The sequence below is a fragment of the Botrytis sinoallii genome (assembly GCF_014898435.1).
Source record: "Botrytis sinoallii strain Bc 23 chromosome Unknown BSIN_018, whole genome shotgun sequence".
Taxonomy (NCBI): Eukaryota; Fungi; Ascomycota; class Leotiomycetes; order Helotiales; family Sclerotiniaceae; genus Botrytis; species Botrytis sinoallii.
Window position 1 is genome coordinate 616,387 of NW_024066045.1, and position 27,136 is coordinate 643,522.

Genomic DNA, 27,136 nt, shown 5'->3' on the forward strand with positions numbered 1-27,136 from the left:
ATGTTCGTGCTATTTTTGTGATTGAATCTGATGTGATAGGCTGCAAAGTCACTGTGTCCGGTCCGCATCGCTATGAGTCTGTGTAGTACCCGCGAGGGAGGTATAAGAGATATAAAAGGATATATAAAAAGTATTTAAATAAAGGGTTTACCTTGTACAACATATAGTACAAAAATGAATACATAATGAACACAAAATCGATTTGTTATACTTGACCAATCGATTCTTTTGAATATATTTTCCTAATACAATTATCCAGAGTATATTCTTTAGTATAATAAGAAGAGAAAGTGTATCGTACCCAATATAATGATATCTTTCTTTATAGTCTTTTCAGAATTTCTATTAATCCTGAATATTACTTCTAAACACCTAGTGTTTTCTAATAGAATCCAAGGCCCTAATTTGTAATATTATTAATTAATATTGATATCAATTTAGTATTAATTAAAGTATAAAGTATTTTATTCTTATTAATATGATTGATTATATTATTTGTCTTGATTATTATTAACTATGGGAAGCTAGTATTTAATATAGTAGAAGTGCTAGCGCTAGTGTATACGCTAGTACATACGCTAGTGCAATACAGTGCCTGTAACACTTTGCCTTAGAAGAACTGCAAGAGCAGGGTACAATTTATCCTTAGAATCTACAATTATAGAATCGGGAGCAAAGCGCTCATAAAGCACTCCTATATACTAGCTATGTACACATGATTGTACACATACACAAGCGTGTATATAAGCGATCACAGTTGCAATTAAATGCGATCCGTAACATTACCCCTTTTTTCAAAAAAGCTTACCCTCAAACTTCACAATTACTTAATCTATAGATGTATTGACAATCTCAATAAAGTGTTGTTGTTTACATTATAACATGGTATAGTAAACAGGCGTGTACACAAATTTTGCTTTTTTCGTGATGGGAAAGTACATAGGAAATAAAGGAAACCATTCTGTAGTCTAACAATAGTACAAAGCCTTCGAAATATATAGATTGCCCGAATTTCCTTTTCTTTTCCAATCTTTTCTGGTTACTTACCTTCTTCATATCCCTCAATCAATAATCAATATACTTTCCACACCATCAAGAAAACACAGCAACAAAAACAAGTTGTCGCCAACGCAGCTGAAGCAACGGGAGGATACACATGCGACAATGAGTTGTTTATTTTTCTTTTGCGTTTGCTTTACTGATATACTTCTTTATAGCTTGTAGCGAAGAGAGTATCTGCCTTTTCTGTTACACAAGGCAAGCATCCTGTTAAGGAAGAGAAAGAGTCGAGTTGTAGCAAAAGTAATAATAATCCTATTGGTAAGAAGAAAGATAATAAGGAAGATAGATTAAACAACAAAGATACACATAAATAAGGCTTTTTTTTGGTATTTCCGGTTTGCAATCGGCTTATCTAACAAATGCGATTACAAATACCGAAGGCAACATGCCTAAGGGTGAGGTCGATTTTCAATATACTCATTGAATATATCCATTCCATCGTTTTTCAAAACAGAATTCAAAGAAAGAATATAATCCCTTAATCGATTGTATTAACGATTACAAAAAGAAGTTTGCTGACAAGTTGACCGCAATAGTATATCATTTTTGTGATCTCGAAAATGATAGCGAGATAGTTGAGGAAGATATCCTAAAGGCCTTATATCAAAGTCAACCTGATTGCAAATTCAATACGCCCCATCGCAAAAGCGTTGGCTTTGTTAATATCAACAAGTAAGGATCTTCAAGCAAAAGGTTATTAAAAAAGATAATACTATAATAGGAATAATACGTTCAAAAGGATGGTTGGGTTTGTGCTAACTATATATACAGTTGTATTTCTGATAAGAGAAATAATGTCTACTATCGACTTCCTAAACAATCATCTAATTAATCTTGCTGTTTGTTTTGTTTGGCTGACAAGTATAAGTGTGAGCACTTGCCTGACAGGGATACGCGCAAGATGTTTCTCTAATACCAATCGGCTGTTACTGAGTATGGTAATATGGTAGAGATAAATTATAATTTGGCCAGTTTTTAGTAAAGTTAATTCTTGAAATAATTTGATATACAGGAAAAAGCTAAAAAATCGTATTTCGAAAGAAATGCTTCCTCTTACTCTTGCTCGAGAAGCCGTAAAAACATTGTGTAACAAAGGTTGCAGTGCGGGAAGACGAATTGGAATAGTAGTATCAGTTTGTTGTAATTTAAATGGAAGTAGAGCTTTCAACAGCTCATAAGCGGTTGGGTGTGATTGAATACCAGCTCGGTTTTGTAATCGCGCATGCTGTGATTAAAGGTTGTCTTGTCTTTTGGCTTATGGTTGTCCTGTATATGCTTATCATTGTTGTTAACTAGGGACTCAACTAGTATTTCGGTTTAAACTATTCAGTTTTTGCTATCGTGCCTTGCCCGACTATAATCGTTGATGATCGTAAAGGCTTTCTTTCTGGTTTAGTTTAAATCTGTTGGATAGAGGAAAAGACTTTTTTTGTTGATATTTTATTTTTGTTCAATTGCTTTCAGCTTTTTGTATGATTAGGATTTTCTTTATTACAATAATAAATTAAAGAAGTTCTTTTTGTTTTTTTTATTTATATATTGATTGTTATCTGTAAAATCATAATTATCCTTTCCATTTTTGTAGAGACAAATCCATTTTGGTAAATACACAAGGGATTCTAGTAAAATAGGATTTCGTAGGTGAAAGTTATAAAAATAATACGGAGCAGTTTTTAAATTAGAGGTGGGATATTAGATAAAATCGTTATTGGTGTTTAGCTACAATACTCTATACTTAAGCTGTCAGTATACTTTCTTTACAGTTAGAATACACTCTATTTCCTATTCGGTATTATTGGTGATATTTATTGAGGGCAATGGTTTAAGAATTTGTTCGGGAAGTGGATCGTCTGCCGCTTTGCGGAGTTTGCTAGGTGGAAATACAGGGTAGATTTTTATAATAAGCAGTAAATCCAATCGGAAAGAATCTCCGGTCCAACTAATAATCTTGAATCTCTCTTGAGTAGAGTAATCCAGTTTTTTGGATGGTTGTTGTGTCAGAAAGTCCCTTATACTGAGCCATACGTAGTTTCCCATATCGAAGTCGACTAAGCAGCAATACAAGTTGGCCAATCGAGATATCTTTTTTTGTACACACAAGATATTTTCTTTTACTCAATCGAATACTAGTTTATTGTGTTTGGTATACTCTCTAACATCAATTATATTCAAATCATCGATAAGCGCAATGAGATTGGGTTTCCAATCCCAGGGATTGTGGGGTAGATAGTTATATAAGGTTTGTATAGGGTTTGACCACCTAATGATTTATAAAGAAGTATAAATTAAACATAATCCATCATTAATAAGAATTCAGATTAATTATCTTGATAATAACTTATAAAGGGTTACAAACGTTGTTAAAGATATTAATTATAAATCTCAATTTGATTATCAGTTTATAGGTGATAAATAATAAATAATTTGACTTGCATTCCTAAGATATTATTAAATTCTTATCAGAATTTGGATATAAATTGAGGATTACAATTAAAGATTATAATCTCCGGAGCACTATAATATCTATATACATAATATAAGTATAAGCAGGCCTGATCTCTCAAATCGATTGATTTATAATAGAATATCGAAATAGTTTGTTTGATTAATTAATCGATAATAATAAATACATTATCATAACTGTATTTATCCTTATTGAAATTATAATAATCTATAATAATATATTACCATACTCGCATAGAGATTAAAAACAGATAAAGGAGATTGGGAATACAATCTTTTAATATAGAGCTGTGCTTGTATTTATAATAATTCCATATATATTAATTGATTGTATCGTTCATATTCTTCTAATAGTATTAATTGGCCAAAAAAGCATAGGTCTTTTTAATACCAAAATATACAATAGAAACTAAATCATAAACTTCGCGAATCAAATAGATTTGTAGATTTTCAATATCCGATATATAAAGTCGATTGTTATAAAACAAGAGTCCTTTTTTGAGTGTAAAATGTTTATACGATTTGATAATCTGAATGCACAAAGCTTCTAAACTCGAATAAGATTTATTTGCTTTAATAATGTAATTTATAATATCGAAAAGCAATGTAATTATATATATATTAATATTTGCAATTATATCCAGATCTTGCCATAAAGATTCGCACATAATCTTTATATCCACCTAATCATTTTTTATAAACTATTAAAGACAATTCTTTTTTTTAATACTATTCTATTGATTCAATTCATCAATACAATGTATAAACATATCTGCAAGTAGATTGTTCTTTCTAGTATAATATATAATAATAAAATTATAATCAGCAAATAGTTTTGTTCAACATGTTTATCAAACATTCAGCTGTTTGATTGATATGAAGTACTCAAGCGCTTTATGATTGGTATACACTTTAATCTGATGTAGGGATTCAGCAAGTTCGGCTTTCTAGTAGCCTAGGGATTTGATGATCGCAAGTATTTCTTTATTATGAACTTCGTAGTTTAACTTGACGGCAATCATCGTTTTCGAAAAGTAGATAATTAGTAATCATTCGTTGTTATACTTTTGAGATAGTACACTAGCGATTATATTATCAAATATATTGGTTTCCAGTATATAGGGTAATGTATAATTATAATACTGCAGAAAAGAAGCAGAGATAAGTTTGTCTTTGAATATATCAAATATAATTTGATAGATTTCATTGAAGTGGAATTTAATATTCACTTTTATAAGTTTATAAAGAGATTTTGCTATTATACTGTAATCCTTAATAAATCAGCAATAAAAATTATAAAAACCTAAGAACGATTGGATACTCTTTATGATAATAAAATAAGTCCAAGTAATAACCACTTCAATCTTTTCTGGATCGATTTGTATGCTGTTTGTAAAGATGATAAAATCTAAATACTTTGTACATTTGACATTGAATTCGTACTTCTTGAGGTCTACCTAAAGGCTAGCGGACTTAAGTTGTTCGAGGATGTGCTTAATGTATTCTTTGTGTTTATCTTCGTTTTCAGAATATATAAGAATATCATTGAGGTAAGCAGTACAGAAGTCATTTAAATAATCAAATAGGATATTGTTTATATATTATTAATAAATCGCAAAACTGTTTGTTAATCCAAAAGGTAAAACTTTGTATTTATAGGAACTATATCGAATGTAAAAGGTAATATATTCTTCGGAAGCTGGATCTATGCGAATGTGATGGAATGCTTATCGAATATCTAATTTGGTATATACCTTTGTACCAATGAATTATACAAATATCTCATCAATAAAAGGTAAAAGATATCTATCTTTGTATATTAAAGAATTGAGTAATCAGAAGTCTATATAGAACCTTAAGCTTCCATTCAGTTTTTTTACAAAGAAAATCGGTGCTACAAACAGTACTTAACTGGGTTTTATAAATTCTTTGGTAAGATTTTTTGTGATATATTCTTTAACAACCTCAAACTGTTTGAGCGATATCTTATATAGGGGATTGTATTTAAAAGCTTTTTCATTTTCTTCTTCAAATATAATTTTATAATCATATAACCAAAAGAGAAATAGAATATTGGACTTGTATTTAAAGAATATTTAATGATATTACTGGTAAGTTTTGGGAATTGGAGGCTCTGTTTTGATGTTTGCAATAATGTGATTAAGAGCAACAATAATTTCTGATTTAGAATTGTTTAAGGCAATAACTATAATTGAGATTCGATAGTTGTTGTCTTAACTAGATTTATAAATTGAGATGATATTGTTAATCTCTGTACATGTAACTGTAAAGATTTTATAATTCTTGTTTCTCTTGTAGGTAAATTGAAATTGAATTGGCTTGAATGTATAGATATCGAATGTATCGGAGATACAAAGCGGGAGAGATTTGTAAACAAATTGAATAGAGATTTAATTGAGAATAGGTTTCTTTTTCAAATTAATTGGAATCTGAACTTCGATTGTATCTGGGATTATTATATTAATCTCTTGAGAAAGGATAATAAGTATTTCAGGTATGATTGGTGCTATAATCGGTTATCCATTGTCAAGTCGGTGGTATATTTTTTCTAATTGGATGTTTTGATTATCAGTATCTTTCTGTCTTAAGTGACTGATTCTGGGTTGTTAAAGACTATTTCTGATTAAAAGTATATTTTTTGATAAGAAAACAATAGAAGGATACTCGGAAGATTATTCAAAGTGTCGGTTAAAATAATCGACTTTAATTCGGGTCTCTGCCAATTATTTGCAATTTAGGATTACATTATATAAATCCAAATTGGTAATAAGAAATGGTAAATAAGATTGTTGTCAAGCATCAATTGTGAAATTAAGAAATGTGAAATAAGTAATAGCTTTACTTTGTATACTATTATAGCTTTTGATTTCAATTGGTAGTTTGAATAGTATAAAGCGGGGTTTGAATATAGAGAATAATAATAAAAAGAGTGTTTTATCAATAAAAACAAAGCTATTCGCTTTGGAATTTATAAAAGATTGAATATTGTATAAATATTCGTTTTTTGAAAGTATATATAATAGATTTATAGAATTATCTCTCATTAGTTTTATCAAATTGAGAAATCTCATATCCCAGATTGTGTTTAGGAAAGAACTTCTATCTAAATATATTAATTTAAATATTAGTTTTCAACAATACAAACAGACTCGATAGTTTTTGCTTGTACTTTTTAGTTTATATTCTCCTCAGTATTCTCTTCTATATTATAAAATTCTTTGTTTTCTCTAATCTCTTAGATCTCGGCTATAATGTTTATATTATCTATATATAATATGAAACTGTAATTCATTTTTAATATAGAAGTAGTAGTATTATGATTGAAATTGTTTTCTGGAAATGAAATATTGTTTGACTTGAAGATTTCTGTATAGCTAGTAGGAGTGTAAGGAGGATATTGGGTGTGAAATTGAGTAGATAGGTTTGAATTATCTAATAAATAGAGAGTACTTTTAGGGGTAGTTGATAAATCGGTGTTATTAAATGGCTTTTTAAAAGGTATCTCTTTAATTATTCTATAACAATTGTATTCTCAAAGTATAACTTCGAGTTTGTTGATTTCAATAAGCTTGATAGCTAGATTCTCGATAGTATAGTATTTGTTAATATGGAGGCTAATAGTTTATCGAAAAAAATCAGATATTTTTCTTTCCAGATTGTAGAGGAGAATTATCAAATTAGTGATTTCTGTCTATATAGCTAATAATTTAAATCTACAATATTATACTAGAAAGTTTTCTCATTAGATATTATTAGATATAACTCAATATTTATATTCAGTTTGTATATAATTGGTTTTAATCAGGTTCTTATAAATAACTACAAACTGATCAATCAATTACTATCCTGTTAAGCAAGATACTTGAATATATAACAAGAATATGTATTCTTGTACCTCTTTTTCCATCTAATCTATTATATAAGATTATTGTTGTATTTCCGAGATAAGCGAATTTTCATAAAATTCGAGTTGCTTGGTGATTAATAACTATCAGAGGCTTGCTTTCAGCTTTATATTATCTTTGAATTTGAATAAAAGATTGGTGGGCTTCAGAATGTATGAATACTTTATTATAATAATAAATAAACAAGAATGGGGTGTTCAATGAATTTGTAGATTACTTAGCAAGGCGATCGGGTTTGAAAGGAATCTACTATCAATATTCGAAAGGGATTGTCGCGAAGACTGATTTCGTGAGCAAGGGTTTTTCTTATTCTTTCTTTTCCTGATAATAGGAGATACCCTTTCAATAGAATCGACTGGAATATCAGAAGTCTGAATTCCGTGATTTGTAAAGAAATCTACATAATATTGCTATTAATATTTTGAAGGTTGAGATAGATAAACAGTATTAAGATTATATATCACGGAGGTAATAGCTATGTCTAATGGTCACTTTGATCAGGAGATAGGTATATAGAGTGATAATAAACTAGATTGACTTGAGGTGTGATCATAAGGATCATACCTGCTTTATATACCCTGATCAGGCGATGGAGTCGCCTAATTAGGTATATAGGGTACACAAATGAACTGAGTGAAATAGTTTTAGTAATCATGGGAATGAGTACTCCGGAGGAGTACTAGGATTAATACCGTAGGGTTACACTATACGGTGAATTCCGTGACATTATACTATAGCAATTTGTTTTTAAATCTTACAATTTCGTTTTACAAATCCTCAAAGTCTTTAAGGGTCGGCACTTATTCTTCCTGTGATAAGAGAATGTATATCAGCATACTATTTTCGAGAGTTAATATCTCAATCAAGGAATTATTTTCAAGCTGTTTACCCTTTCTATATCTACTAATATTTATATTAGAACTGTAAGGACTATAACCATCGCTTTATTGAGATTGATTATCATTAGCTGGGGGTGCTCAGCTAGCGAGAAGGGAAAAGTAATAGAGTTTTTTTGAGATAAATGGATTGAATATAATAGTAATATTTGTAACTCTATATATTAAGGGTTTATTGTTTTCCATCGAGTAGATTTACTCGAAATCAGCCCTTTTCCTATAAATAATATCGAATGTCCTCAATATACCCAAGAAGGTATTATAGTTATAAGGTATTATTTGATCGGCCACCAGATAGCCGTGCGATTGTATAATGAGTTGTAGATAATGTAACACTTTGCCTTAAAAGAATTACGAGAGTAGGGTACAATTTATCCTTAGAATCTATAATTACAGAATCAGAAGCAAAGTGTTTATAAAACGCTTCTATATACTAGCTATGTACATATGATCGTGCACGTGCGCAAGCGCGCACATGAGCGATCGCAGCTGCGATTGGGTGCGATCCGTGACAGTGCCCTCTTAGATCACATGATCGATATCCCGACAAGGGGAAAGGAGGAGGAGAGGAGTTGAAATAAAAAGAGAGATTAAAAAGAAAAGGAGTTGAAAAGGGGAGAAGGGAAGAAAGTACATAGGTATTAGGTGATAGATGATAGGTAATAGTATAAAGAAGTTGAGAAGGATAGAGAAGTTGAGAAAAAGAGAGAAGATTGAGTATAAATATTTAAATATAAATATTTAATTAAATTTATAAAGCTAAATGATTTAATTAGATTAATTAGTTGATTTTTATTATATAATGGTATTATAAATGTCACGCTATACATGTGATCGCGTCTGATCGGGCTAGTACGGCACTAAGCTTCGAGCTGATTGTATATATAGTTTCGTAGCATATTCTCTTTAGCTCTGTAGCTTTTAATTTTAAGATTAATTGTGTGAACAAGGGAATTCACTTCAAAAGAATGACTTCAATACAATGGCTACTGTATCAAAGGTATTTAGGCGAATGCGAAGGAGACTAGCTCTTTCAGTAGTGCCTATATAAGGCCTACTATTTCCCCTTATTAGCTAGCTCTTTAGAGATTGAATACAAATAGACATTTAGGGGCCTACTGATAGTGGGAACCACGTCTTCCGTATCTCTCTCGAACCAACATTAATCTTTAAATATTTATTAGGTTTGTTATATTATTAAAAGTTTTTTCAAATAAAAAATAGAATAATATCAATATATACTCATAAATAAAGCTTGTATATATATTCTACTTATTTCTATGTAAATATATCACTTCTGTGTTTTTGTTTATATATAAATCTTCTTGAAATTATTCAAAAATATTATCTTTTTTTTTATCCTTAATTTCTTAAACTATAAAGATCAGTACAATCTCTCATACAATTGAGAAACTTTATAGCAAAATAATTCAATAACATAATAAAATCTTTTTCCTATATTTTCTAATTCTCAATTGCTTTTTTATATTATATATATCTTTCCAATTAAAATCCTTTCTTTTTGATTTTGAAAAGTTTAATAATAGCTTTTAGAAATTTGATATATAATTATCTTTGATTTAAATAAAATTATAAATAGATAATACTATAATCAGCAATTTTATTTATTTATTTATTTATTTATAATGATTAACGTCTGATGTCTGACCTCCCGAAGGGTATTCTAGATATACTAAGGAGCGGGCCTACAGACCACTGATATTCCCATCGCTTATAATAGTATAATTTTAACTAATCAGAAGCTTGTTGCCTCTGGTGTTCCTCCACTCAATATCGCTCGTAACAATCCTGTAGTTGTTTTGTTTAAAAGTTTGTAATCCTCTTTTAGAGAATCTTATTTTGTATATTATTCGAATATCGGTGGATAATCAGATCGATTATTATCGATTGGGAGTGTACTTGAAATATATATAGTTAATCAGTATGGGTTTTAGATTGTTCGGAATGGAGAGCTTATCCTCGAGATATCGGAATAAGTTGATATTCATATGATTTTGTGTAATTTGAATATATTTTAGTATAGAATTTGAATCTAATAAGAAGATTAGTGAAATTGTTTTGTATTTATAGAATACGATTGATATATGCTATTATATTTTATTCGGATTGAAGACGATTTGATGCAAGTGGTTAATTATTATATATTTGATTATTGATTAGGTATTAAAAGAAATGTAGTAGGCTTTTCTCAATCTTGTATGTACAAATATTTATACTATTTTTGTAATTAAATTTGGTATGATAAGTTACAAAATCATTATATCTGGTTCTTATTGCTATAAGTCTGTAGAGTACTCTGCAAGAAAGTTTGAGGTTCCCTAGTTCCGAAATATTATATATTGGTTTCCATATATTGTATATCTTGAAGATCAGGTCTCTCTTTTTCTTTTATTATTTATTCTTGGAGTATAGATATTTAATATATAGAATAGAGCGAGTATTATTAACTATAAAGAAACAAAAGAAGCCAAAATCAAATGGTCTAGTTGTACTCTGGTTAACAAAACGATTAACTACCTTATTGTCTCAATCTCAATATATTCAGAGAACTATCTGATTGCAATATTGTAATATTGTATTGCTCAATAATACTTGTAGTATACCTATTGAAAAGAGATAGCTATGCTTTCTTGTATTCCTCAGATTACTAATGTATTATTAATGTATAATTATATTTATTCCTATAGAAGCGATTAATAGTACTTAGAAGATATTCTAGCTTCTGCTATATGCTGATTATCTTAGTGTTAAAAATATGTGACTGTTTGTATACTCGGCTATAGCCATTATTAATCTATTGCTTGTTATAATATATTGCAAAGCTATATTCTATATAATAATCATTTTCGTTATATTATTCAAATTTATCTGAGAATACAGAGTAGTCATTTTAAGGGATTAAATTCCACTACTCCTTGAATGCTTTTGTGGCATCCTCTTTATTTATATTATTCGTTGAATCAGTATAGTATTCAAGAGAATAATATAATTATAAGAATTTAAAACATTCAATAATAAGGATTGCTTATTCTATCCTTTACAATTTCGTATCAGAGCTCTTTAGAGTATCTATATCTCATCCTTTTTTCCTAATACCTAGCTTTAATTGATTTACAAGTAAATATTATATATTTACTATTATCACGCTAAAAGTGATATCACCAAGAGCATTAAGCTAATTGAATTTATATAGGCATATACTCTCATAACACACCCCCGAGATTGCTGACTAGCTGGTTGTGGGCAGTAATCTCCGTACTAGCCTCATTGAGTCATACGCAGATCTCCTTCTATTTCCATATGATGCCAAATCTAGGTTCTCTTCTGATTGGATACAAACTAGTATTAGGTTCTCCCTGGATACATCTAATAGGCTGAGCGGAAAATAGTGGGGCAACAGAGCAGAGTCCTCACATTAGCTCTAATAGGCCAAGATCAGATGACTAATGTGGTTCTGTTGAAACACCCTCTTATAAGTGGGCCCACAGAAAACCACTACAAGAGAGTACGGTAAAGTGAAGAATTATGCCACTGCGCTATAAACGCATACCGGGCTCATAACTATCACGCTAAAAGTGATATCACGATAGCATTAAGCTAATTGGGTTTATATAGGCTAATTCTCTCGTGACAACTATTTATAATCGAAATACAAACCTCAATCTGGCTTGTTCTAATATAACAATCCTTGTTGAGAAATCGGCCTTTACAAAAAGAGCAATTATTAGAATCGTTTTGTAAACGGGTAGAGCTTTCTATACTGCATTGTAAATTGTCTTACTAACTAGATCAACATATTTTCTAATCTCAATACTGATTAGAATATAACTTGTATTTACATATTGTTTGTATAATCCATCAAATTATACCTTGGAACTATAAAAAGCAATAGGAAGTATATAGGTAATGATTGTCTTTCGTAGGTAGGCTATAGAGAGTCTATATGTCACGGGGTGACACTAAGCCCTTTCTGTCCTGTCCTGTCCTGCTATATATGTGAGAGTAAGGTAGAACTTCCAGTTCTACCTCCTAGTCTTTTGGGCGTTTAGCTCAGCGGTAAAGCTTCTGAATACTCCCAGAGGTGATCCCGTGACAATCAAGGGGTACAAAGTGTATTGGAAAGCTTTGGATGTATCGATTCGTAAAGCATCGAATCGAATTAAAAATATGTTTTAGTTGTATTTATGACTTTCAAAGGGCTCTCTGTGAAGATTCTAAGCTTATTTATTTATTTATTTATTTATTATTTTACATCCGGGGGGCAAGCCACAGGGGCTCGCCACAATCTCCTAGGGGGTATTAGGAATAGATTAAACTAACAATTCTATATATATATAATTACTAATATAATCAAGCATTCCATTTTTCTATGGCTATAATGCTAATGGTAAGCGGGGTGACTGTGTTATGAGTGGTTTTTGCTGCTTTATTCCAACTTATAAGTTCGAGCTATCCAACTCACTTCATATTAAAAAGTTTAGGGGTTATTTGGAGTCTTTTGTGAAAAGATAGGGGTTATTAGTTGGTAAGGGCTGGGGTGATTATAAACTAATAAAAACCAGAGTAATCGGACTGTTAAAAATCAAGGCGATTGTAGATTACTATAAGCAAACAATTATTATTATCAAGAAAAAAAAGATATATTGTAATCACTCGAATATAGATAGAATTACTTTTTCCAATAGAGAGGTAGAATAACAATAAAACAAAAGCTTCTTTATATTGAGGTTAAAGGATTAGGAAAGGAGCACAATACCTTTCTTTGATTGTATACAAATAATAAACTATAGTTTTGTAAATGACTAGGTTTCGAAAAGATAGATATTGATTGGGATATAGCTTTAAGCAGAAGTGGGCACCAATCACTTTATTACTGAGCCAGCCACTCCTTACGGAGAATAATGGTCTTTTTGTTATTCTAAGCTTATTGAGAAGTGGTTTTGACTAGTTTCGAATATACGAGCGAAATACGGTATTCTCGATTGCGATTTCTACAATTTCGATGAAATGGGCTTTATAATGGGTATAATATGCTTTGGAATGGTGGTAATTAGTATTGAACGAAATAGCAAAAACAAGGCAATACAATCAGGTAATAGAGAATGGGCTATAATGATTATATATAATAATGAGAAGGGTGAAACTATACCCTCATTTCTAGTGGTTCAAGGACAGGTTCATCTTTCCAATTGGTATATCGAAATCGATTTTCCTGTGGATTGGGTTATTAAATCTATATTTAATGGATGGATAAATAATAAGATGGATTTAGAATGATTGAAATACTTCGATAAGTATATTAAGAATTGAAGAAAGGGTAAATATCGAATATTGATGCTAAATGGGTATGAAAGCTACAAATTAAGAGCTTTTCAAGTATACTGTGAAGAGAACGATATTATATATTTATGTTTACTACTGTATTCAAGTCATCTAACTCAATTATTTGATATAGGTTGTTTTGGTAATCTGAAATGTTCATATAGTGGTCAAATTGATGGATTTATCAAGGCATATATCAATCATATCTTGAAGGTTGAATTCTTTATAGCTTTTAAAGCTATATATAAAGAATCGATTACCTTTCAGAATATAAAATCAGGGTTTCGAGGAACAGGTTTAATACTATTTAACCCTGAAGCTGTACTTTCGAAATTAGATATTCGAATTCGTATATCTATCCCCCCCTTTTTCGATCTAGATTAATGGATCTCTCAAACCCCTTATAACCTAACTGAAGCTCTTTCTCAATCAACATTAATTAAATCTCAAATAACTTATCATCAATCAAGCTTTTCTATATCTATATTTGAGACTGTACTAATTCTAGCTAAGGGTATAAAGAGATTAGCTTATGAAAATATATTTTTAAATGTAGAGATTTATATACTTTGGGTAGCAAATGAGGTATTAAGCAAATATTGATGCGCGAAAAAAATTCAGTTACATCAAGGAGAAGTGTTTATTGAATAAAAGGCTCTTGATGTATTATTTCAGCAAGAGATTGATATTCAGATTCAATACAACGAGCATCAAAATAAGGGAAATCCTATTAAGAAAGCATCTTTTAATAGGTACTGTAATAAGTATGGAAAATCAGGTTATAATTCAAGAACTTGTCAAAACAATGTAATAAGTCGGGCACCCTACTTTCGGGCCACCCCTGTTTTGGGCCACCCTTTCACACCAAAAATCACTTTTTAGGCCTATTAATATCTCTATGAATATATAATATAATTTGATGAAAATTTATATATAGATAATTTAGATCGTTTTAAGCTTATTCTGAAATTCTTAGATATTTAGGACTATTCTGGATTGAGAGCTAAAGGTTCAAAATATCGATTTTCAAATTTGTATGGGAATCACATACAAATTTAGAATTTTTATAAAACCTTTAATAACTTATTAACAACAATTATTAAAAGAAAACTGTATATCTTTTTGAAAGATTTGAACTTAAATCTATATAGAAATTCAAAAAAAAATTAAGAAAAATTAACAGATATAGAGATATAGTATATGGTGAGTTTAGAATAGTATAAATAATCCCTGTCATTTTGAGGGTACCCCTATAAATATTTATTTATAAGAAATTTTCTATTTTTTCTGAATCTCTTATATTAAAAATACTATAAATTTATAATAAAATTATATAGTTTATTTTTAGCAATTTTTATTAAAAAGTTATTAAAGATTTTATAAGAAATTTAAATTTGTATGTGATTCCCATATAAATTTAGAAATCGATGTTTTGAAGCTCTAGCTCTCAATACAGAAAAATCCTAAAAAATCTAAAAATTTCAGAATAAGCTTAAATCGATTTAAATTATATATACACAAATTTTCATTGAATTCTATCCATAAATAAGAAAGTTAAAATTCCATTTTTGGTGTATTTTGGGTATAAAAAGTGGCCCAAAAGGGGGGTGGCCAGAAAGTGGGGTATCCGACTTAGATCCTAGATTACTAGATTCTTAATAGTTTTAATCAATTGATTCAATTGTTGTTGAATAATATAAGTTTAAAGTGGTAAATTGAGGTGAAAGTGATCCACTCGGTGATATGATCCACTCGGTGATAAAACACGTTATATATTATAAAATCTATTTTATTTTTATAATTATAATTTAATGAATATTAGTAATCTTAATATTATTAATACTTTTAATTCTTTTGATATTTAAATCAATTCTATTCTAATTCTATTCTATTCTTATATACCTAAGTTTTTTTTTGTTAAAAGAATTTTTTTATACAAACAAAACAATGTATTTAATACAGAAATGCTTTTCATTAAATACAATTCTATTTATTTGATTTGTATCAAAATACTCAAGACTAAAAAGAATTTATTCTAATTATTCTAATTATTTCTATTAATCTTAAATACAATAATAATAAAGATAAGGATTTAAATAAAATTATTAATAATCAATACTTTAAAGATTGTTTGAAAAAAATAAAAGTGTCACGGGATGACATTAAGCCCTTTCTGTCCTGTCCTGTCCTGCTATATATGTGAGAGTAAGGTAGAACTTCCAGTTCTACCTCCTAGTCTTTTGGGCGTTTAGCTCAGCGGTAAAGCTTCTGAATACTCCCAGAAGTGATCCCGTGACAAAAAGCTTTTTATAATAATTTCTAATTGATTATTATATATTTAGTATCTTAAAATATTTTATATAAAAACAATAAAGAAAATAGTAATATTGATAATAAAGAGAAAGATTATTGATTATATTTTGTATTTAAGTTATTTATTTAAAACAAATTCGAAACAAACTTTTTCAGAAAGAGGGAATAGTGTTATGCTATATATATGATCGTATTTGATCGGGCTAGTATAGTACTAAGCTTCGAGCCGATCGCATATATAGTTTCGTAGCATATTCTCTTTAGCTCTGTAGCTTTTAATTCTAAGGTTGATCTCTAAACGCTTGTTGGGTTCGTTACAATAAATTAATAAGTTAAAATAGGAGATAGAAAGATAGAATAGAAAGAATTGATTTGTTAATTTAGAATTAAAAGAAATGAGATGATATAAGATAGAATATATGAGATAGAATACATAAAGAATTATTGAATATGAGATTTAATAGATTAATATATTAAGAAATAAAATAAAATAAAATAAAAGAGAATAAGAGAAAAGAGAAGAGAGAGGAAATAGATTAAAATAAAATAAAAGATAGAGAAAGAGGAAAAGATAAGTAAATGATTTTAAAAAAGAGATTAAATTCGTAATTTTAGAGAAAAGAAAAGTAGGAAAAGAAGAGAGAAAACAATATCTCTAAAAAACAAAACGTATACTATCGTCTCTAGTTTCTATTCCGGATATCTTTATTTTATAAAAATAAATAGAGATTCTTCTTTATTCTTTTTTTATTCTAATTATATCTAATAATGTTCTATTTTATCAAATAGTAGTTGAATCGAATCGGATCGAATTTAATAGAACTGAATTTATCTTATTGTTTGGGATTTGAGGATCTGAGGATCTAGATACTTAAATCCTCAGATAAACACTTTGAATTATTTCATTTTAAATATTAAATACTAGATATTTGTTAGATTATAAGCTATAGATTTATAGATTTATAGAAGATAAATTAAAGAGTAAGAAATAAGAGCTATTTTTTGAGTATAAGAAATCGAGTGTTTAATTTGAGTATTAGATTTAGATATTGAAATCGAATATTGAAAATTAGGATTTGAATAGATATCTAGATACTTATATATATAAACAATCAAATCAAGTAATACTTAGATCATTACAGAACGAGTAAGTTAGATGAGGATTCATAATACGAGATTATCGAAACTCGCTAGTATGTGTGAAGTTAACCGAGGTGCTAGTGTTACGTTTTTCTTTTCATTCGTGGAATCAAAAGCTGGAAGCGAACCCCCTTTTACAAATTCATTTATATAGAGTATAAGTATATGTTGCTGACTGTGTGATGTATTTTTATGAGAAGGCTCTTGAGCGATGTTTAAAGGGAAACCATCTGTGATATCTTTTCTTAGTTGAAATTTAGTTTAAGAATATAGTGATGCTTCTATATACGATACTATGAGATTTCTGCTCAGTGTATAGCGTACTGAAGATTAGACGATACAAATTAGTTCCAGAGATCGAAAAGTCATGTGAAAGACCAGATTTATATAATGAATAACTTTTATTTCTGAAAACCACAGAAAACTAGTAAACTTAACTATGCAAGTACTTTTCCCCTGATATTCACAATCCTCACACTTTCCACTCCCTTCATCTTCCACGTCGCACTCGCCACAATCCCCTCACCATCCCATTTAAAATCCAGCACTCCCCCCCCTCTAACCCTCAACCCCTTCACACTCCCCTCCCCCCAAACCCCAGGAATAGCCGGACCCAACACCACCGTTCTCACTCCCCCCTTATCATCAACCCCAACCGGCAAATCCACAACCAACATACTCAACACCGCACCCCCATACCCAAAATTCGCATCAATCTGAAACGGTTCATTCTTCCCACTATACATACTCAACGCATTCCCCGCGATATTCTCCTGAATCGTCAATCGCAACTCCGCATACGCAGTGTCCGTATCGTTTAATCGTGCCCAACAAGCGCTTCGCCATACTTTTTCCCAGCCCGCGTTGGAATCGATGATTCCCGGTCCACGCGAGATAAGCGTGTTGCGGACGGCGGTGGAGATGGTAGAGTTGGTGTAGCCGGAGAGATAGGAGGAGAGAGAGGAGCTGGGGAACCAGCCGATTAGATTGGAGAGGTGGCGATGCGTGGTGTTTTCGTAGCTCGGGAAGTAGATTTTCCATTCTTGGATTTGGGTCGTGGGGGAGATGTGGAGACCTTTGTCGAGGGAAGAGAGGGAGGTGGTGAGGGATTTTTGGAGTGTGCTGTCGAGGTAGAGGGTCCGCGCTGCTTGGAGAGCGGTGGTGAAGAGGGAGTGGATTAGTTGTTGGTAATGTGTACAGCCGAATGTGGTCTATGAGTTGTGTTAGTACCAATTGAAATTTTGCGTCGATTATTCGAGAGAAAAACTTACAGGACCATGTTCAGGCGAAGAACAAGGATTAACAACCAATGTCCCATCATTGAAATACTCATCCTTCTGCAATTGGCTAAGCCAAAATTCCGACACAGCTTTCAACAACGGATATCCCGTTTCCCTCAACCAATTTTCATCTCGCGAGTAATCATAATAATCAGCCACATGTTGCATCAACCAAGACGCCGCCGCCGGATAATCAGCCCAATACTCATCTCCCGTTTTCATCCCCGTATGTCCAAAAATATTTATTTCATCATGGAATACCCATCCCGGTGCATTGTATAAAAGTTTTGCAGTTTCTGCTCCGCGCGGTGCCCATGTTTCGCTCATGTATGTCCATAATGCGGATTGCAAGTCTCCGAGACCGGTTTGGACGGCTCCCCATTGGTTCATTTGAATATTGATGTTGGCGTGATAATCTGCACCCCAGGCGTTAGATAGACCATATGCCCATTTTCCTTGGAGATTGGGCGGGAGAGAATTATCTCGTGATGAGGAGATGAAGAGATAACGACTATAATCGAATAAAAGACTTTCGAACCAGGGATCGGTATGAGTGTTGTCTGTAGTATTGTATGCAGCAATTACAGAGGCAGTTTCCTTGTTTGCTGATCCGAGAGGATCGGGAAGATTGAGTGTGAAAGTATTCATTAGAGCGGAGAAATCAGATATATGGTTATTCCGGAGGGTTTTAACAGTTTTCGAAGCAGCCTTTGCAATGTTAGAGGAAATGTAGGCGCCCGGATCTATCCCTTTGAATGAGTAATTATCTGCAGCTGTACCTTTTGTAGCATCATAGTTTGTACCAGCCGAGATGACTAAAGACAGGGACTTTTGATCACGAGATGGTGTTATGCTGAGAGTACCTGTGGTATTGGAACAGGACACTGATTTCGTGGATTCAAGTACTCGAGCCTCAGCCTTGTAAATCAAGCCTATATCAGCTTGAGTGATACCACTGAATAGAGCCGACTTTGAAGATTTCGAACAAGATGACTTGATCAAAGAGCTATCAGTTAATACATTATCGAAGAGAACATCGATTTTAGGTAGAGTAGTTGTTGAGCTGACTTGGTAAACGCATACACTATCTGGGTAGGAGCAAAATACAGTACTAATAATCGTTAGAAATTGCCGAGTCCCGAAATAAGTACGACTAACGTAGTATAAGAAGCATTTGCAGTCTTGAAAGTAGTAGTATGAATTCCAGTAGTCAAATCGAGACTTCGTTTATATTCCGTAGCTCCCGAAATGCCCTGTAATGACACGGATAAATTTCCTAGGACTTGGTAACTTCCATAATTGTCATCTGAACCCATCAAGGCAGTAACATTTCCAGTGCCGTTCTGAAAGATAAAATCTCTAATGCCTGATAATGAGGAAGAAACCGAGGAGTTTGGATTACCGCCAATGTAGTTGGCGTCCTCGAAGGGTCCACCATTCCATAATGAATCTCTATTGAGATTAAGTTTTTCGGAACCTGGCGTACCAAATGGAAGTGCTGTGTTTTATTCAGTACAACGACTCAATAAGGTCTTGCTTAAAGTATATACCAGCTAATTGACCATTTCCTATAGGATAGGCTGTCCTAATAAGATCCTGGTAGACTGCCGGTTGAGTAGACCACAGACTTTTGCCTTGAACGTTTAGCGACAAATGCGAAAGGGTTAGGACCGTGATCCAAGATATCGGATGCATTTTGAGCATCACAGCTTACTCACAAGACTATCAAGTAATAATTGAGATGATCTTATTAAAACTCGTTATACATAGTTATATACATTTTCATGCTGGAACCCCAGGGGTAAATAAGTGAGGGGTACGTTGAAGAATTATTTAGCCGGATCGACAATGCATCTTTAGCGAACCCATTTGTCACCCTGGCGATCATCTAACAGGTGCAAAAAATCGGGTATTAATTAATTCCGGGTAAACTTCCAGCGGGAGTACCCGGATATCGTCCGATTATTGTTCCGCCGTGTCTAATAAAGATGAGGAAAGACCAAAGTAATGATGTAATACATCCAACGCTCGTAGACATACTCGTACATCCGAGTAAGTATATGGTGGAAAATGATAAGATTAGATGTAATCATAAAGCGTGGTACATTACCACAATCCTGAGCAGCAAATGAACTAAGCTCTCGCTTACAATGGAAGGGGGAAGTTGCCACGGGGGAATCAATGGTTTCGCAGTAGGATTAGCTATATTATTCGCAGCCAAATTCAGTGACGATATTGAGGTATCTATTTCGACTCCGCGCAATACATTTAACACCCTCTAGCTTTATCAACTCATTCACGGAGACAACCAGGGTTACGAGCTCTTTATGCACTCTCTGTGTGACTAACCACAAATCAGTGATATTTCTCAGTGGTTCGCTTCATGTTGCACCATAGTGCTCCTTGCCATGTAATTGCGAGTCATGATACGCGAGTAAAGCTGAATTTATCGAATTCTAAAGGTCATCACTTGCTGACCCAGCCTTTGATATCTGTCGCTGGACTACAGACAGAAAATTCAAAAGACAACTCCATCGGAATTCCAATAAGCTAGTACACTTGTACATCAAAATTATTTAGACAATGTCAGAAGAGTATTTTGAGTCGTCAAACAGACGATAAGCATAGAGCTTAGTTTGAGGATCAAAAATCCATTTTTGGGCCGAAATCTTTTCCCGGCCTAGACTTCCAGTTAGAATAGAGATTGATGTGACGAAAGAAAGTGCTGTGATTGATTTGAACGAACCTATTTAAATTGCCAAGATAATTAGCGGAATTGATAAGGAATATTGTGAGAGTCGGCCACCAGCTGAGTGCGAAGATAAGATCATTACCCGAGTTCAATATGAAGTTTGGGGACATCTTGGCTTTCAGGTCGAGTGTACAAAATGTGGTAAAATAGATCGCGATGGTAGATCGCCAAAGGTGATAACATTACTGAAAAAGGGACAAGATGAACGGAACCCAACGAAAACCAACAAGCAAAGCTCAAACAACGCTTCAGTAAATCATGTATTCATTTTTTAAATTCCAAAAATCGAATCACGGGGTATCTACCTATCGCTAATGATAACGCCAATCTGGATGCAGCACTAAAAATCAATAGCCGGACCGCTGAATACGAGCTGGAACAACACGACCACCAATAGTTTTCTCCTCTCCGCCCAATTGCCAAACACGCTGCCATGCCGTTTTTACTGACAGAGGTACATCAGTATCAATTGAGTTCTCGACCACCTCGTCTTCATCTTCACCATCCCAGAGTTCGATTTCCGGACGAGCCTTTGGTGGACGTCCCACGCGTCCACTTCCGACACGTGGAACCGGACGAGGTGGTAATAATTCCCCAGTGAAGATATCCTTGACCTGGAGTTTCGTAAACCCGCGGATTGGCATGATGCCAGCTTTTTCATCATGCTGGTTGTTATTTCGACGAACAAGGTAAAGGCCCTCGGCCAAATCCATATAATGTTGCCATTGTTGATCAGTGGTCACTTGCTTGGTGAATGGTGGATATCGAGTACGACCCAATTCGCGAAGACCACCAATGAACTTTGAACCCATAAATAGATCAGGATGACGCCTTTCTAATAGGTCTGCAAGAAGCCCCCCAATTTTATAGACAATACACTTTGCAATACGTGGTCCAGCTCCCGGGTCGCCTTGGTCTGGAATTTTGGCTCTAATGAAGAGCTTATTCCAAAGGGATCCGGGAGTAAGTTTCTTGACAAGAGTGCCGTCTTCGATTTCATCGCTAATCAACGACATCAGCATTTCCAATTGATTGGTTTGTGCATCGCCACTATTGCTAGCAGCTGGAGGAGGGTCTGGAATTGTAGGAGAGTCGACAGCCATTGGCTCTGGTTCCACTGAAACGAATGTATTGGCTCTCTTATAAGCGGTCTTTCAAAATTAGCCTTGTGGAATTGAAGAATAGTATAAAGATACGTACAGGGCATTGCTTCTTCAGGAGCTTGTAGATTTCTGTACTAGACCATCTCATAGTCTGAGCCTCTCCATCGACCCAAGTTTCCTCACGAAAAGCTGACAACAGAAAGAATGCATTTGCATCTTTAGTCAAAACTTCGACAACGTCGTCTTGTAACAGTCCACTGCCATCTTCACGACCATACTATAATGAAGAATCAGCCTTTGGAGCGAAGCAACATTGGAGAGCAATTGAAACTCACTTCCCAGCATAACTGACCCAAGTCATCTTTACACTCCCTATTGATTACACGCTCATAGTAATCGGTAACAAAGTGCTTAAGTTCTGCACTTTCTACCATGCTTGTAAAGTGCGCTACATACTTTTGTGAAGGTTTGAGCTCAACCCACCACTTAGTTGCGGAATCTTCAACGTAAAGAATGATGGCTCCAAGCTCATCCCTTTCGTAAGAATACATTTGGAATTGAACCTGGCAATGTGAACCATTTGGTTTCTTAACTATCAGAGCATTAGGTATTAATGCAATGAATGGAAATTGGATCCCCAGAGTCAGAACTTACATTTGTATCTTTCCGCATTTTCTACCCAAAGTGTACCTTCGGCGCGCAATTCCAGACCGAGGACAGAATCGAATACATTGGCAATACTGCGGTTTTTCTGATAGACAATCGTATCTTGAAGAACAAGCCTTGGCTCATCAACATTCATTTTATCGAGATTTTCTCCTGAAGAGTTATAACTTTTATATAGTACAGCACCAGGTGTGTCAGAGCCAAACATTTGAGATCTGGAAGCTTTCGTGGCTTTATGGCTTTATATCTGTTGAAAGAAAAAGGGAATAATGCAATAGTCGATACAATTTCGTAGCAGTTGATACTTAGATTCCAGATGAGAAGATGATCTTTTCTTCAACAATGTCTTTGTGTAGAACAAGGTAGAACAAGGTCAAGTGCAATGAGCCTTTTTTGTTTTCTACCCCCTCAAACTCAAGCAAGCTATGTCCGCCTGTGTTTGTTGATAAAGATGATAGTCGGCCAAATGAAACTCCGACTCCGAAGTCCCTGATAATCGTTCTGAATTTCATGATGAATCTCGAAATCCATACAGTCAGATGGTTATGGAGTACATTGCTGACCTACTGGGTTTTGAAGATAACTTTTGATAAGAAAAGTATCTGCTTGCTCTCAAGGAAATCTCTTTCCTAGAATAACTGTTACAGTCTTTTTATGTGATCAAACAAACATCTCCTCTACTTCTCAAGACTAAAAATAAAAAATATTGTCTCAGGATAAAGCTCGAATCACATGTCACATGGAGATAAGGATGCCAAGCTAAGACTCTGCAGCAACTTCCATGGCACAAAAAAAAGCTGGAGAATCGAAATAAACTCCACTCCATATCGACCAACAGATATCTATTACCATCCATAACAACCTAAGACTAGCAGATGTCCAGACGTGCCTGGTGGACAATGACGAAAGGAAAGGTTATGGAAGGCGTTTTCGGTATGAATCGCTCTTTCCTATCTTCAATTGATCAAAATAATTGACAGAACCCCGCAGCCATTAATAAACCCACTGGTCGTTCTTCCGCTCAAATCGTTCGCGATCTTCAACACCATTTCAATCCTTCCGAACTATTCGCACCTTACATTCAAATAGAAACTCGAAACCGAGAAAACGAATGGCACAACCAAAAACAAAGACGTAGGAAGTCGGGTAAGAGAGTTCAGGTCAAGATTGGTCATGGAGGAACTTTAGATCCGTTGGCTACTGGAGTCCTTATTGCGGGAGTTGGAAAAGGCACAAAAGAATTGAGCAATTTCCTTCTCTGTACTAAGACTTATGAGACAACTGTATTATTTGGTGCTGCGACAGATACATATGATAAAGATGGGAAATTGTTGAAGAGAGCTCCTTATGAGCACATTACGAAAGAAATGGTCGAGAAAGGACTTGCTAAATATCGTGGAAAATTTATGCAACTCCCACCGTTGTTTTCGGCTTTGAAAATGAATGGAAAGCCTCTTTACGAATATGCGCGCGAGGGAAAGGAAATCCCCAAAGAAATTGAAAGAAGACCCGTTGATGTCTCGGAGCTGGAGTTGCTGGAGTGGTATGAAGGTGGTGAACATGAATGGAAGGCGCCAACTGAAGAAGCGGGTTATGCGGAAGTCAATGTTGCGGCGAAGTTATGGAAGCAGGAGCGAGCTGAGCCAGCAAGTAATGGAAAGGAGGCAGAGAATGAGAGGGCGCTGGAAGATTTCGAAAGTAGGAAGAGAAAAATGGGTGATGATCAAGATGACTTAGTTTTGGAAAAGCCGACCAAGAAAGCCAAGGAGGAAGCCGAAGAGGAAAAGGAAGATGCGATGATGTCAGGAGGTCTTTCTTCTGACAAAACTCCAATTGAAGATCAACCTGTTCCCTCCAAAGAAGAAGTCAAGAAAGGACCCCCAGCGGCCAAAATCCGCATGACTGTATCATCTGGTTTCTACGTCCGATCATTATGCCATGATCTCGGCGCAGATTTGGGATCAGCGGGATTGATGACTAGTTTGGTTAGGGTCAGACAGGGACAGTTTGAATTGGGTAAGAACGTTTTGGATTACGATGATTTGGAAAAGGGAGAGGAGGTCTGGGGACCACAGGTTGAGAAGTATCTGGATGAATGGAATGCTTTGTCGAATGCAGAAAAGGTCACAAAGACAGAGACTGGTGCGGAGAGTGCTACAGAAACAGCCGCAGCGCCGCCTGTAGAAGAAAAACCTGCTGCGGAGGCGGAAATAAAGGATGAGACCACTGAGATCAAGGAAGAAAAAGATGAGATCGCTGAGATCAAGGAAGAAAATGATGAGACCACCGAGATCAAGGAAGAAAAGGCCGACGCATAGAGCGAATGGTTGGAGGCAGATTATGCTAGCATTGCGAATAACTCAAAGTTTGGTTGTTTTGAGGCGTGGGTTGTCACCTTGCCGGAAGAAAACAAAAACTCAAGTTTGGTATCTCATGGGATATAGATCGGCATCGTCTTTGCAACGATTTCATCAATTGTATTATACAAGCGTTTCGGAAGGAAAGGCCTTTATTGGCGCGAATCTTACTGATAGATAGAATTGCTATTGCATTAGAGTTCAAGAACATATTCACTTACTATCTTCCTATGCTGTTAGATCACACCTCACGTTCGTTCCTTTTTGTCCCCCTTGTCTTCCTCATACAAACCAGCATACGTAGCCTTCAATCTTCCCATCAAATGTTCATCAGCTGTAATTTTCTCTCCTTTCTTCCTTTCTATTTCTCCATTGGCTTCTCCAAATTTCTGTACGCGCTCACTGGGTACACTTTCTAACACGGTGGTGCCGACGGGATGACAGAAATAGGCTATGCTGTAGCGATCTGTAATTTCTGTTGGAACAGACTTGGGGAAGATGACGCGGTGGACGGTGGAGACGAGGAGATTGTTCGTCCAGTGCGAGAGGAGATCACCTATGTTTACGACTGGGGTGAGGTAGAGGTTAGTTACATTTTCAGAAAGGGAAATGCATTTTGGAGGTGGATAAGAGGGGGGCGATTTGGGAAAAGCGACATGCATACGGAGGATCGAAGACGTCAAAGTTTGGGGGGGGGGGGGATATATGCTTACGGATTGGTGGAGATGGGTCATTTTCCGTAGTTGGAGGCTGGATTGGGACTGGGGTCCATTTTGGCTCTAAAGAAGAGGAAGGAGGAAGGATTTCGAGACCCGGTTGGGAGGGTCGTTCTGAAGGAATTAGTTGTTAGATTGGGGGTGTGATAGCAATTGAGGAGATGAGCATACGGAATAAAAGGGTAATAGATCCATAGTCCGAGTGAGCACCAGCTCGGATATCGACATCGGGTTGGTAGTCAGAATTTGGGGGCAAGGAAGGATAATAGAGCAGACGGAGAATGCATCCTGTTGTGCCCCCGTGATGTCTAGAGGAGAACCAGTCGGAGCCACCAGCTGCGGGGTCGATCTGTGGAAAGTTAGCATTTTTAACGTTCTTGTGATTGAGTAATTTGCGGCAAATGAGAGTGTTAATTAAAGAGGGTTGTTTAGAATGTATACCTCGAGACCGATGGCGAAAAGCGTAAGGAGTTTAAGACAAAGCTTATGGCAGTAGAGTTGAAACTCGTTGAGCTCTGATTCATGTGGAGATAATGAAGGTGGAAGTGGTTGTTCAGCCTTTCCATTGACAAAGTCGCCTAAATTGAATGCTCTAAGGGGTAAGAGTTAGTTCGGACTTGAATGGACGGGCTGTAGGAGAAAGGCAAGCTACTCTTTGAAGTCACCAACCTGTAAATTTATTAGTTTTGAAATCTTGAATGGTTCTGTTGAAGATATAACGTACTCGTTGATTCTTCTCATCCAATTTCTCGGTGTGCATTCCAGACCATCCCCTATTCTAACCCCTCATCAGCTGTCATGGTTGAATACAAATCAACTTATCACATACATTATTTGCGATTTTGCATGGTAGCTTCTCTTCGATTGGAGAAGAGAAGAACTTTCGAGACTACTTTATGTTTTAGCCATAAGAATAACGGAATTTCGAGGAAAGCGTACTCACCAACTCGAATGTTCTGTCAATGGCATCGACAGGGATATCTTTCCCCAGATTTTTTATGTAAACGAAACCAAAGGTTGCAGCTGCATCCACAAGTTGTTTAGCAACTTCCGACTGAGGCACTGAGCCTGAAATATCAATAACTGGTATGCTCCCTTCGTTTGAAGACGACATGATTC

The 27,136-nt window shown here is 34.3% G+C and overlaps 4 protein-coding genes across 4 annotated transcripts; 1 reads left to right on the forward strand and 3 right to left on the reverse strand.

The window, feature by feature from the left end:
• Window positions 1–17,580: 17,580 nt before the first annotated feature.
• Window positions 17,581–20,118, reverse strand: EAF02_009150 (uncharacterized protein; the record flags this gene model as incomplete). Its single annotated transcript, XM_038905198.1, has 4 exons — window positions 17,581–18,354; window positions 18,415–19,534; window positions 19,582–19,921; window positions 19,974–20,118. 4 exons carry the CDS (start codon window positions 20,116–20,118, stop codon window positions 17,581–17,583), a joined length of 2,379 nt encoding a protein of 792 aa, XP_038755095.1.
• A 1,404-nt stretch (window positions 20,119–21,522) lies between these two features.
• Window positions 21,523–23,152, reverse strand: EAF02_009151 (uncharacterized protein; the record flags this gene model as incomplete). The annotated part of the gene is made up of 4 exons (XM_038905199.1): window positions 21,523–22,326; window positions 22,376–22,555; window positions 22,614–22,870; window positions 22,933–23,152. 4 exons carry the CDS (start codon window positions 23,150–23,152, stop codon window positions 21,523–21,525), a joined length of 1,461 nt encoding a protein of 486 aa, XP_038755096.1.
• A 667-nt stretch (window positions 23,153–23,819) lies between these two features.
• Window positions 23,820–25,262, forward strand: EAF02_009152 (uncharacterized protein; the record flags this gene model as incomplete). Its single annotated transcript, XM_038905200.1, has 2 exons — window positions 23,820–23,877; window positions 23,935–25,262. 2 exons carry the CDS (start codon window positions 23,820–23,822, stop codon window positions 25,260–25,262), a joined length of 1,386 nt encoding a protein of 461 aa, XP_038755097.1.
• Window positions 25,263–25,549: 287 nt separating this feature from the next.
• On the reverse strand, window positions 25,550–27,131 carry EAF02_009153 (uncharacterized protein; the record flags this gene model as incomplete). The annotated part of the gene is made up of 8 exons (XM_038905201.1): window positions 25,550–25,869; window positions 26,015–26,131; window positions 26,189–26,366; window positions 26,459–26,609; window positions 26,670–26,686; window positions 26,742–26,795; window positions 26,847–26,906; window positions 26,961–27,131. The coding sequence occupies 8 exons, from the start codon at window positions 27,129–27,131 to the stop codon at window positions 25,550–25,552; spliced, it is 1,068 nt and encodes a 355-aa protein (XP_038755098.1).
• Window positions 27,132–27,136: the final 5 nt, after the last annotated feature.